The sequence below is a fragment of the Chrysemys picta genome, chromosome 1 (assembly GCF_011386835.1).
Source record: "Chrysemys picta bellii isolate R12L10 chromosome 1, ASM1138683v2, whole genome shotgun sequence".
NCBI classification, from domain to species: Eukaryota; Metazoa; Chordata; order Testudines; family Emydidae; genus Chrysemys; species Chrysemys picta.
Genome location: NC_088791.1, coordinates 66,519,649 through 66,532,865, shown reverse-complemented (window position 1 = coordinate 66,532,865; position 13,217 = coordinate 66,519,649). Strand labels below are relative to the sequence as shown.

The 13,217-nt window shown below is 39.8% G+C and overlaps 1 protein-coding gene across 3 annotated transcripts in view; it reads right to left on the bottom strand.

Annotated features, from left to right (window-relative positions):
* The window catches only part of FRS2 (fibroblast growth factor receptor substrate 2), a 94,699-nt gene that overhangs the window by 15,214 nt on the left and 66,268 nt on the right, over positions 1-13,217 (bottom strand). For all 3 annotated transcript variants that reach the window (XM_065558783.1, XM_065558802.1, XM_024109093.3), the window contains 4 exons: positions 10,790-10,890; positions 8,326-8,417; positions 6,684-6,870; positions 3,365-3,523 (listed from right to left, as the gene is read on the bottom strand). In XM_065558783.1, the coding sequence (XP_065414855.1) occupies positions 3,365-3,523; positions 6,684-6,870; positions 8,326-8,391 (412 nt within the window). In that variant the 5' untranslated portion in view covers positions 8,392-8,417; positions 10,790-10,890. The remainder of the gene's footprint in view (positions 1-3,364; positions 3,524-6,683; positions 6,871-8,325; positions 8,418-10,789; positions 10,891-13,217) is intronic.

Genomic DNA, 13,217 nt, shown 5'->3' with positions numbered 1-13,217 from the left:
TCATGGAGAGGTGAACTAAAAAAACAAGTGGTTAATGGCTCAGAGATGTTTTGTAAAACAAAATTAAGAATTAAGAATGAAGTTCAAGTCCCATATTGGGGTTTAATCTGAGAGAAATAAAAGACTCATCAGTCCTCTGTGGAATCTTAATGTTGCCACTGAGGAGGCCCATAGGGCATAGGAGGAGGCATCCATCCGCCGCACCAATAGAATGGGGGTCAAGGTTATTTCCCCACCCCAAAACCTCCATTTCTTTCCCCCTCAGTGTAGGTGCCAGGAAAGTAAATGTCCTGTGGAGTAGAGAGGGGATCCCTGGACAGAAATCTGGGAATCGGACTCATCCTCAACATAATCCAATGGCCGTGATAACTGCTCATCCTGAACGGTAGGTATCAGAGAGGTAGGATATCTGGGCAAAAGATGTGGTGTTGGTGACCCAGTACGATCTCAGTACAGGCAATTGTATGGTACCAATAAGTAGTGGAGACCAGCTTGTCTGAGACAAAAAGATCCTTTGAATAGCTAAATTCCTGTAGTACCAATGGAATGTGAGTAGAAGTTGAATAGGATTCTGCAGAAACTCATCAGTACCAGGATAGGTACTCGTCTAGAATGTGCTGGTACTGAGGACATGGAATACTTTGAAAGAATACATCTAGTAGACTCAGATGATACCAATGAAGTAGGCTGGGACACTGGTATAAGGTCTCACAGGAGGTATGCAGGAGTATAATGGCACTGACTGCTTTGAAGTACAATGTCTCCTGGAAAGGACATGACCACCTGATGTCAAGGGAGGTGTCACTACTGGACAGGGCTTTTAGATGATGTCTTAGATGATCTCTCGGTACTGGAGCCACTCGGTGCATCAATGGTACTCCCTTTGGGAGAAGTCTTCGGAACATTAATTATAAATCAGTGATCGAGATGGTTGTTTTTGTTTGTTTTTTAAAGAGAGAGAGATAAGGATTCTCAGGTAGGAAACTTAGTTCTCCTCATCCTCTTGTTGGCACCCAGTGTCTTGTTTCATGAGGCTCTTGGTGACCTGAACCCAGAGGTAGATTAAGTGTACTCAGAGGCCAGAGTACAGGGGGATTCTATGAGCCTGGATCAGAGGCCAGTCTTAGGGCTTGTTCCGTCATAATCAATCTAAACTTTCTCACTCTATTCTTAACGAGTTCTGCTTTTAAAAGAGGTGCAGCTCTTACACTTGGTCAGTATATGGATGTCTCCCAAAGAGCGGAGGCACTGAGAATAGCCGTCACTGACAGATTACTTCCTGGCAGGAGAGAGAGTTCTTGAAGCCTAGGGATCTTAGTGTACCCCAAAAGTGCTGATCTCCAAAATAACCCCTCAAGTGGAGAAAGAAGAGAGGGGAAAATAAAACAAACAGAATCCCCCCAAAATTAAATAATAAGAACTAGATTAAACGTAAGAAAACTAACAGAAGAACAAAGCAAGCTAAACTACACCTAAAGTGAACCAGGCACGCTTGGTGCTCAGTCTCCGGCGTAAGGGCAGTTGAGAAGGAACAGAGGGCATTTTTCCTATGCAGCTCTATATATCCTTGGTATGGGCACAAGGATGTCTGGAATGCATGCACAAGCCAAATGGGCAGTTACTGAAAACCTCCAGTCAAAGGTGCCAAAGGGACAATACTCAAAGAAGATTCAAACTTTGCCAAGCCCTTTGCTGCTACAGAGCGTTGGAAATGCTTACAGGAGCCTTCCCTATAAAGAAAAGGTCAGTAATTTCTGTTTCACTGATAGGAAGAGAGATCCAACTCTGCTGTTCCACCTTCATTCAGATCCTCAGAGCCCAGTGACACACTTAAAGCATGAACATTTTGGACAATGACTCTGACATTTACAACTGTCGTATAATTTTCTGTGGTTGCAATAAGGCAATCCTTAGACAAGATCTCGTAAAGCGACCATATGTGCACATTCTAAAGTGGTGCTTTTGTGTAGTGATCTTAGGTCCCAATAGAGCCTAGCCAATTTTTCAGTTTTGGGAGTTCTAGCCAGTCCTGCCCCAAGGCAAGGAGATACGGTTTTCCGAATGGAGAGAGGTAAATAGTGGTGTCCCCCAGGGACCTGTATTTGTCCCAGTCCTATTTAACATATTCATAAACAATCTGGAAAAAGGGGTAAACAGTGAGGTGGCAAAATTTGCAGATGATACAAAACTACTCAAGATAGTTAAGTCCCAGGCAAACTGTGAAGAGCTACAAAAGGATCTCACAAAACTGGGTGACTGGGCAACAAAATGGCAAATGAAATTTAATGTTGATAAATGCAAAGTAATGCACATTGGAAAACATAATCCTAATTATACATATACAATGATGGGGTCTAAATTAGCTGTTACCACTCAAAGAGAGCTTGAGTCATTGTGGACAGTTCTCTGAAATCATCCACTTAATGTGCACCAGCAGTCAAAAAAGCAAACAGAATGTTGGGAATCATCAAGAAAGGGACAGATAATAAGACAGAAAATATCATATTGCCTCTATATAAATCCATTGTATGCCCACACCTTGAATACTGCGTGCAGATGTGGTCGCCCCATCTCAAAAAAAGATATATTGGAATTGGAAAAGGTTCAGACAAGGGCAACAAAAAATGATTAGGGGTATAGAACGGCTTTCGTATGAGGAGACATTAATAAGACTGGGACTTTTCAGCTTGGAAAAGAAGCGACTAAGGGGAGCTATGATAGAGGTCTATAAAATCATGAGTGGTATAGAGAAAGTAAATAAGGAAGTGTTATTTACTCTCTCTCATAATACAAGAACAAGGGGCCACCAAATGAAATTAATAAGTAGCAGGTTTAAAACAAACACAAGAAAGTATTTTTTCACGCAATGTGCTGCCAACCTCTGGAACTCCTTGCCAGAGGGTGTTGTGAAGGCCAATACTATAAAGGGGTTCAAAAGGGAGCTAGACAGATCCATCAATGGCTATTAGCCAGGATGGGCAGGAATGGTGTCTCTAGCCCGTTTGCCAGAAGCTGGGATTAGGTGACAGCGCATGGATCACTTGATGATAACCTGTCTGTTCATTCCCTTTGGGGCACCTGCCATTGGCCACTGTCAGAGGACAGGATACTGGGCTTGATGGACCTTTGGTCAGATCCAGTATGGCCATTCTTATGTATGTTCTTATGTAATTCTGTGATGGTATTTAAAGAAGAAAAAAAAAAAAACCTACCACAAACACTTTAGCTGGCAATAGCATTTAAATCAGTATTCATTCTTTAACTAGATTACTTGCATGCTGCTAACTGAAGAGCTAAATCAAATTTAAAGCAAGGTAACATGATACACACAAAGTATAATTTCTGACAGCAGAACCATGCTTACTGGTGGGTGTTCGAGGGGTTCTTGGAACTTCCAACTCAGTTTGATGATGATTCCTTTCTACTACTGGTTCTTCTACCACATTTATGCTATTGTTCTGCATGATCTCTTGTAGCATATTAAATAGTTCTTCTGCACGAGCACACTTAAAGGCAAAGATTCCTATAAACACACAACAAATTGTTTTAGATCCCTTTACGTGAAACAACAACTGCTTCTAAAAACAGTTATGCAATTAACTTTTAAGTAACTAAACGGGAGTCCACTTAACGAATACCTGTTAAAGGAACTGAGCTATTATATGTTTTGTGCAACAATCAAAATAAAAATATACAGTGAGACCCTTTTAAATGAATACCTGATAAATGAATAAGCTTCCAATGCACCAAAAAAACAGATTGGAAAATAAAAGATCCAATAAGAGAAAAATCTTAAAATTTCTGGTTGCTAAATGAGGAAAAACATTTCACGAAACAACGAAGTTTTAAAATGAATAATCTGATAAGTAGACCTGTAAAAAGAATAGAATTTTGGTGCTGCAAGGTTATGTGTTTATCAGGTTTATACTGAGTTACCATAAAAATAAAATACCTGCACAATAGGGAAGAAGGGTTTTAACACAGGGTAAAAGTCCAGGTTCTTAAAGAAGGTTAAAATGAAGGGCTAGAAGACAGATTGTGTGAAACAAACAGCAACAAACCAATTTTTTTTTCTGCCTTAGGGATAGACACAAAATACAAAGTTGGCAGCAATACTATGCATTTTGCCCAAGTATTGTGCCACTTTGTCTTCGAACAGTAGAGGGAGCCCAACTTACCATCCCAAGCAAAGAGACAAGCAGTGAAGTCGCAGCTTTGGATTATTCTTTCCATTGAAAGCATTAATTTAAAGTTGACATATTCTTGTTAAAAGAAGAGTGTGTGTGTGGTTGTGTTTTTTAAGAAGACTGGAATACATCTAAAAAGTATCTTTATTTTAAGATACCTACATCCTACTACATTTTGACAATGCAATTATGTTTATATATCATGACATTCACTTCTTGTTATCTACAAGCTTTTGATTGATTTGAATACCATGGAAAAAGGAGCGATCTAACATATTGACTATATTTTGGTGTTAATCATAAAAAAAATGCTCCAAAGGTAGAAGCTTACAAGATGTGCAGTACTCTAGGTCTAAACAATTTCTGTGAAACCTCTCCAGAATTTTTTGACATTTTGCCTGATATAGTATTAATACTTAAGAAAATAACTGTGTACTCTTGAGAAATTCAAATTTGCCCTTCTATTAAAAAGGAAGAATAAAATGTGTTCTGTTCCCAAATTGTTAGTTCTTCGGAACATGAGGTACACTTAAATTGCATATATAGAAAGAAAGTAAATAAAAAAAAAATCAAGACTTTTTACTGCAGCAATTTCTCAAATATTTTCATCTTAAAAGCCAAACTACCTGTGGCTAAGCCAAACTATGAAAAGGCAACTCCCTCCCCTCCTCAAGTTAGCTAGGATGCCATGGGTTTTTTCATATCATGTACTATACCCAGTTTACCAACACAGAAACAATGTTGCGTGGTCAGTGAGGTTCTGAAGTGGGCTTCAAGGTTAGAAAGACAACAAATAATCTTGTTCTTGTCTACACATATAGTGGTGCAGCTGTACTGCTATAGGGCTTACTGAAGATGCTACCTGTGCTGACTGGAGAACTTCTCCTGTCAGCATAAGTACTCCAACTCCCAGAGAGACTGCAGCTATGTTGATGGAAGATCACCTCCTGTCGACATAGCACGGTCTACAGCAGCAGTTCAGTTGGGAGGGGGCGGGATAGCTCAGTGGTTTAAGCATTGGCCTGCTAAACACAGGGTTGTGAATTCAATCCTTGAGAGGGCCACTTAGGGATCTGGGGCAAAATCAGTACTTGGTCCTGCTAGTGAAGGCAGGGGGCTGGACTCAATGACCTTGTGGGGTCCCTTCCAGTTCTATGAGATAGATATGGTATGTCACTCAGGGGGTGTGGAGTTTTTTTTTTTTTTTTAAACCAGCCTCATAATAAAAAAAAAAAAAAATAGTGAATAAACAATGTTAAGGGCGATTAAGAATGCAACTTAATCTAACAAAATAGTAAAAATGGGTGACTCCAACTACTCTCACCTGCTTTAAATAGCGGTTGCTTTTTAAAAGGTAAAGTTAATCAACACTTCAAGCCAGATCTCCAGCCCGTCTGGCTGCACTGTGCTGCAAGAAGCTGCAATGAACGGGTAGCCATAGATTCCCCTTGACACAGAGGAATTCTTGAACGTTGGAGATGGGGTAGCCACCACCCCAATACCTTTATGAAGGTGGTGCATCAGGGATAGGGAAGCATAGAAATGGTGTCATGGAGCACACGGTACTTCACCTATTCCTTGACCAGTGCAGCTGTCACATAGGGAACTGCTGCAGTGGGTGTAACTTAGTGTAGCTGTTTGGCCCGTCAACTGGGAGCCATTTTGACGCCCCAGTAAGCTCAGGATTAAGGGAATGGAATAGTAGGAGCCATCTTTCCCTCATTCTTCTCAAATGTGCTGAAACTAAGTGCTTCATATTTAAAATAAAAACAGAATTTAGGAAAAAGTATGATTTCACGGATGTTTTTGGCTTTTATAAAAAAAATTGTATTTTTTTTTTAAGGGAGAAGGATAGAAAATGCAAGTGTGTGTTTTAAATACTATGTTTAAAAATAAACAAGGCAGACAGACCTGATCATGCAAGTGCTCAGGTTTATTATACTTCCCTTCCCCCCCCCTCCCCCCCACTTGCTGCCCTCATAATAGGTGTAGTGATGAATTCAGCTAAAATAATCTGTTAGTTTTCAGAAAGGCTTCTCTGAAATCTTCATTTTTATATTTTTCCTTCCCCAAAATGAGAAACATCAGAAAAGTCAACACTTTGAGCAAGGAGAGTTGGCTGCAACCTTCTACAAAACCCATTAAATCAGCTCCTAAACTGATTAGCGAGCTCAGCAAAGGAGTACAAAATATTCCAAGTCTTTGGTGATTTCAGAAACTAGAAGTCTCCCAGATCTTCTTTCATATAGTGCAGACAAATTGCTCCAGAGCAATCAGGCGCACCCTATTTAAAATGCTGGCCATTTAACCAGAACTGTTCCCCAAAGTGCTACCTATAAGATTTTTCTGTGATGCCTACATTCAAGGAGAAAAAGCCCACTCTTTCCATTCTTGCTCTCAAGAAGGCAAAACTGAGTGAGCTGCATTTCATTTGCAGACTTGTGAAATAGGTTGCTAAAATACTTATATATATACACACATATAGGTGCTACCTACCTTGTCCAGTTTGACATCGTCGACCACTTTCAAAAGAAAAGAGATTTGAATCATAGCCGTAGCGACGGAGACAGAGGTAGTGCCATTTTACGGAATCCCGTTTACGGGTGTATAAAATTAGTTCTGTATCTGTAAGTTCCATTACGCCAGAACCCAGTTCATTACCATCATCATCTACATTAATGACCTTTAAAATAAGAGTTATATACCATTATAAGAGCTTCTTGGACATTTCATTAACATTCAGCATCTGACCCATCAAATACAAATTTGAAAAAAAGAGTTTATAGCTGCTGGTGAGATACAACACATTACAGGTTTAACTATTTTTGAAAATAAAACGTTTTTGTATAAAAGCAAGTCAGGAAGTGCTAATTCTCTAGATGAGAGTATTTGCCTCTTTTTTAAAAAAAGAAGTGTATGTTTAAAGAAGTGTGTATCAAAAGGCGCAAATCATTACTGTAACTTGTTACCTCAACACTACAGACATTTGAAGCAGAAAGGGTAAGTCCAATAAAATCTAAGTCTGTATTTTTTATATTTAATGTGTGCATTAAAACTGTCACTGCACCCTCTTTATCCCTGATAGAACTTGGACAATTCCCACATTTATTCAGTGTAACAGCCCCCATTTCAGTGCCTTTTGTCCTAACCACTCCTTACTCAATAAAAAAAACTGGTTAGAATTAATTTTCTTCTTAAAAAGAGATATTGTCAAATTGAAATCTAGTCAATTTTTAAAAAGGAGAAGTTGTTTCACCTGCCACTGAGGCTCCTGACATTTTCTGTGGTTTCGCAAATAGTCTCTTTTTTCTCTCCCTGGTTTTTAAGTAAAAGACTCACACAAACAACAGAGGAGTTAACTGTATAGGGGGAAAAGAGAAACTGACTACCAAACAAAATGCTGTCAAAGCACAAGTTGAAAAAACAGAAATAAAGTCTCTGATCTTTCAGTTATTAGGTGCTATTTGTAACAAAAGTAAATAAAAATGTCCAGACATTAATGTGGTATTTAACAGCATCCCCTTAAGTTGTCTGCAAGAGTCACTGTTCATGATGGAAAGTACAGCCACTCGCCCTCATTCTCCTGGGATCTTGGTGAGACAGACTGGGACAGAAAATCAAATATCAATCTTGTGTAACTGGGCAACATGAGACCATTGCAGTCAATAGGACTACTTATGGTTAAGGTTAAGCACATGCATAAAAGTATCTGCAGGCCTAAAACTCCTAAGAATTCTTTGCATGTGACAACAAGGACTTGGAAATACCACTACTACTTCTTCAAGTAAAGCAAGTTTTCTCAAAAATGCTACATTAATACTGACCTTCTGTTTAAATGGAGATACACCACCCAAGAATTGCCTAAGACACATGGCTTTTCACCTTACAGAAGGCCAAAGGTCTATGAATATCCATCACTACTCAAAACCAGACCTGTTTAAAATATTCCTTTTACTGGACCTAATATAGGGCTCCTTACGGATAAAGACGACTTCTTAGCCATATAAACTGGTAAGTCTCTGATGGCTTGATTTACATAAACATTACAAACACTTTCTTCATTCCAATTCTTATATCTGGGTTCTATTTTGCAAGGGAATGACAAAATAGTTTGCAACAGAAAAAATCAACTGCTTACCTTAAACTTGTTTCGATGGTTGTCTGGGACAGTCTCTTTATCTGGACAGCTACAGCAGCTACCCATGGCTTCTTTAGAAGACCATGTACTCTCTAGAGCCAAAAAAGAAAGTGGTAATTTACTTGGGGGAAGGGAACCGAAGAATACACAGGGAGGATTGATTTAAATCAAAGACATTTACATCAACAATTTTAATCAGCAAGCAGGAAAGCTTGATTTAAGGTCATTTTTTTTTGCATTTTTATTTTCGTAACAAAGATGGTTCTTACTGGTTCATGTAATCATTAAAAACACGTTCATTTGCAACTACTAAATATAGCCTTTACACTAAATTTAGTACTTGTTGCTAATCAGGAGTATACATTATATCTGTTCATATTTAAGCAATTATATACCTTAACATTTCAGATTAATTTTTACATTATATTATGTTAGAAAATAGTTAATGATGAATTTATTTACTAGATTAATATTTTACTCATGATTTGAGTCAAGTTGTATTTGGACGAAAATTGCAATTCAATTAATAATTTTAAAATTCTGTTTTTGATTAAATAAAACTACCCTGAATATGATAGATATCTAAGGGGAAAAGTAAGCTTACCAAAACATGTTTTGTATTTAAATTTGATTAAACAAAATAAGTACTTGTAGTTAGTGAATTGAACTAACAGTTTCTGGTCACCATGTCTTTCAAGATTTTAAAACTAGTTGATCTCACTCTCTCATATCTTACTTTTGTTCATAGATTGGAAGAGGGAAAACAAGTTTTTCTGCTTTTTTGATTCCCAACCAGATTCTTAACTTTGAATGAACCTGTCACTGAACTAAAACTAGTTGAATAAACTGATTTGAAGAAAATATTTTCTCTCTATCTGCAGAAGAGACTACTGCTATCAAGAGTTGGTTTCACATTTCAACACACTTTGGTTCTAGGTATTTAATCAGTGACTTTCTCCAAGTCAGTGTTCTGACTACCTTTTAAATTTCAGCATCTAATACGCACTGATTTTTTTTAATTAAATGATTTTTAATAGATTTTAGTAAGTTTAGGATAGGTTGTCAATTTTAAATATATTTCTTTTTAAAAATATACCTATTTAATTTAAATCCCTTTTTAAACTTAAAATTAATTTTCAGACACCCCAATAACAGCCACTAACCATATATACATCTCATTGACACAACAAAACCAAATGCACTAATATTTCTCCTTGAGATGACAAATGTCTGACGTTTTTTGCAGCAGTCACACAAGCGGTTATAAAAATATTAAAACATTACATAATGATAACATGCCATTTTTTAAAATTTTTATTTTCTAACAATTTGACTGGGGAAAAAAATGTCCATACAAAGTTGTAAGAATCCTGCCATAAGTAAAACTTGCAGTAACCAAATAGACTCATTTGAGCTGTGAATTGAATTCCCATGACAACATTCGGAAACGTTTCTTGGTGAGACCCTCACCCCTCTCCAAACTATTCACACTGGGCCAAAAGGCTCTAAAAGGCCCAGTTCTGGCTCAGGGAGAGTTTCCTCAGCACAGGCACCATGGAGATAGCCTATGGATCCTTACGCAAACTCCAGTTATAAGGAGTATGCACCAGGACAGTGTCCCAGTAGCTGGCAGCACAAGAAGTCTAACTAACTTAGACAGGCCCTAGGGATGTCTGAGCTACATCAGGGACCTCTCCAGCCTTCAAAGCATCCCAGTATTGGGAGTGCCCTTGGTGACATAGCACAGAAGCTCATCCAGGGACACTGGAACTGGGGGAGGGGCTCTCAAACTTTTTTACTGGTGACTCCTTTTGCATAGCAAGCCTCTGAGTGCGACCCCCCTCTTATAAATTAAAACACTTTTTTATATATTTAACACCATTATAAATGCTGGAGGAAAAACAGGGTTTAAGGTGGAGGCTAATAGCTCACGACCCCCCCATGTAATAACCTCGTGACCCCCTGAGGGGTCCTGACCCCCAGTTTGAGAACCCCTGCTGTAGTCTATTGATGCTGCTCATTTATTTTGAGGAAGTATTATTGAAAACAATTATGAAAGATAGCTATAATGCAGATAGATATTAAAGTTAATACAAATAAACACATTTACAACAGAAGGGCTCGCTCTGTGGTCCACAGAGCACTTCCAGATGGGTGCAGAGCTGTTTCAGTTACAATGGGGAAGTGTGACTTGCACATATAGAGCAATGGGAGTTGCAGATGAAGTGAAGAGATCTGGTACTTAATTTTCAACACTATCCCCCCAAGAGGAGGAAATAAATAGACATACAAAAAGGAAGAAGGGAAATATAATCCAATAGTCAGAGGAGTTTATGGTTTTGCCTCCTTAATGTTTTAGGACACAGAGCACTTAAAGCTATTTCAGGGACCGTGTGGAATTGAGCTTAAAAGGCCCACAGAATGGAAGCTTGAGAAATGGTAGAACTTAACTAAATTCACTCACCTAGATTTGGCCATTAATATTCCTAACCTCTGCTGCAGCATCAGGACTTCTGTCATACTTCAAAATGGCATGTTGTCTTCTCACATTAGCAACCACTTGAACTAAAAATATAAGTGAGGAGGGGAAAAGTTGAACAACTTGTCTTTATACATCCTTTCCTTCAGCAAAAACTTGCTATTAATGTGCATTTATACATAGTCAACACTGTATTTTGGAGGCATTGTATAGGGCTAGACTGCTTTAGGTACAGTTTTGTGTAAGAGGCAAATCTTTGCACAACGGTGCTGCCCCAGAAGGGCCCCAGGGTCTCAGAGTCACAATACATTTCCTGCTCCCATCTTCCTTGCAGGGAGAAGAAATCTGCTAATACTGGTACACTGGAGCAGTGGTTCTCAACCAGGGTACATAGAGATCTTCCAGGGGTTACGTCAATTCATCTAGATTAGTGTTTTTCAACCTGGGAGTCATCAGCCCCAGAGGAGTCACCGGGGAGATTATGGTGGGATTGCAAGTGCAGGGCTGGCATTAGGGGGTGGCAAGTATGGCAACTGCCTGGGCCTCACACCACAGGGGCCCCACAAAGCTAAGTTACATGCTTCAGCCCCAGGCGGTGGGGTTTGGGATTCAGAGTCCAGAAAAGACTACAATAGTCTGGAAAGGTTGAGAACCATTGCAATGAGGGACTATACCCACTCGCTACCCACACCCCAACTACTTGAGAGAAGGGAAGTACCTGATACACAGACATGTGGTGTATAGCAGGAGCTAACAGACATACTGGGGAGGCTGCACAGAGGAGCACGTATGTCTCTTATTCCTTGTCCTATAGAACGTGTAGAATAGTATCAATGGGTAATTCAGAGGTGGATAAGGAATTGGTTAATGGGGAGAATGCAGCGGGTGGTATTGAAGGGTGAACTGTCAAGTTGGAGGGAGGTTACCAGTGGAGTTCCTCAGGGATCGGTTTTGGGACCCATTTTATTCAATCTATTTATAACTGACCTCGGAACCGATTGCAGGAGTGGACTGATAAAGTTTGCGGATGATACGAAGGTGGGAGGCGTTGCCAATTCGGAGGAGGATAGGGATATTCTGCAGGGAGACTTGAATGAGCTTGTGAATTGGAGTATCAGAAATAGGATGAAATTTAATAGTGAAAAGTGTAAGGTGATGCATTTAGGGATGACTAACAACAATTTTAGCTACAAGCTGGGGATGCATTGGTTAGAAGTAACAGAAGAGGAGAAGGACCTAGGGGTTCTTGTAGACCGCAGGATGACTATGAGTCGACAATGTGACGCGGCGGTGAAAAAAGCCAATGCGGTCTTGGGATGCATTAGGCGAGGTATATCTAGTAGGGATAAGGAAGTGCTGCTTCCGTTGTATAAGGCGCTGGTGAGACCTCATTTGGAGTACTGTGTGCAGTTCTGGTCTCCCATGTTTAAAAAAGATGAACTTAAATTGGAACGGGTGCAGAGAAGGGCCACTAGGATGATCAGAGGAATGGAAAACCTGTCGTATGAAAGGAGACTGGAGGAGCTCGGGTTGTTTAGTCTGACAAAACGAAGGTTGAGGGGGGATATGATTGCTCTCTTTAAATATATCAGAGGGATAAATACAAGGGAGGGAGAGGAATTATTCCAGCTTAGTACTAATGTGGACACGAGAACGAATGGATATAAACTGGCCGTGGGGAAGTTTAGGCTTGAAATTAGACGAAGGTTTCTGACCGTCAGAGGGGTGAAATATTGGAATGGCCTTCCGAGGGAAACAGTGGGGGCGAGGGACCTGTCTGGTTTTAAGATTAAGTTAGACAAGTTTATGGAGGGAATGGTTTAATGATAAAACATATTAGCTGAGGAATACCAAGCAATGGTAGGTAAACAGTATAATGGCTAACAAGGGTCAGGCTGGAGACTCTTGCCTACATGCTCGGTGTCTTACTGATCGCCATATTTGGGGTCGGGAAGGAATTTTCCTCCAGGGTAGATTGGCTGAGGCCCTGGAGGTTTTTCGCCTTCCTCCGCAGCATGGGGCAGGGATCTCTAGCAGGAGGGTTCTCTGCCAATTGAAGTCACTAAAACACAGGATTTGGGGACTTCATCAGCAGAGTCAAGGAAAGGGTAGGGACGGTTTTGTGGCCTGCAGCATGCAGGGGGTCAGACCAGATGATCATAATGGTCCCTTCTGACCTTAAAGTCTATGAGTCTATGAGTATTCTTAGCATGCCAACCCTCCTTGCACCCTCCACTAGGTTCTCCTTCTCTATCACAACATAAGCGGTTTGTCTTCACTTACAAGGCCCTTCACGAATGATCATCTCACTTACTATTGAAAGGTTGACTCCCACCTTCAATTGGGCCATGATGCCAACTTCCACTGCCCACCTGTTTTCAAACAAGCACCTTTGTGCTTTCTCCCATGTTGT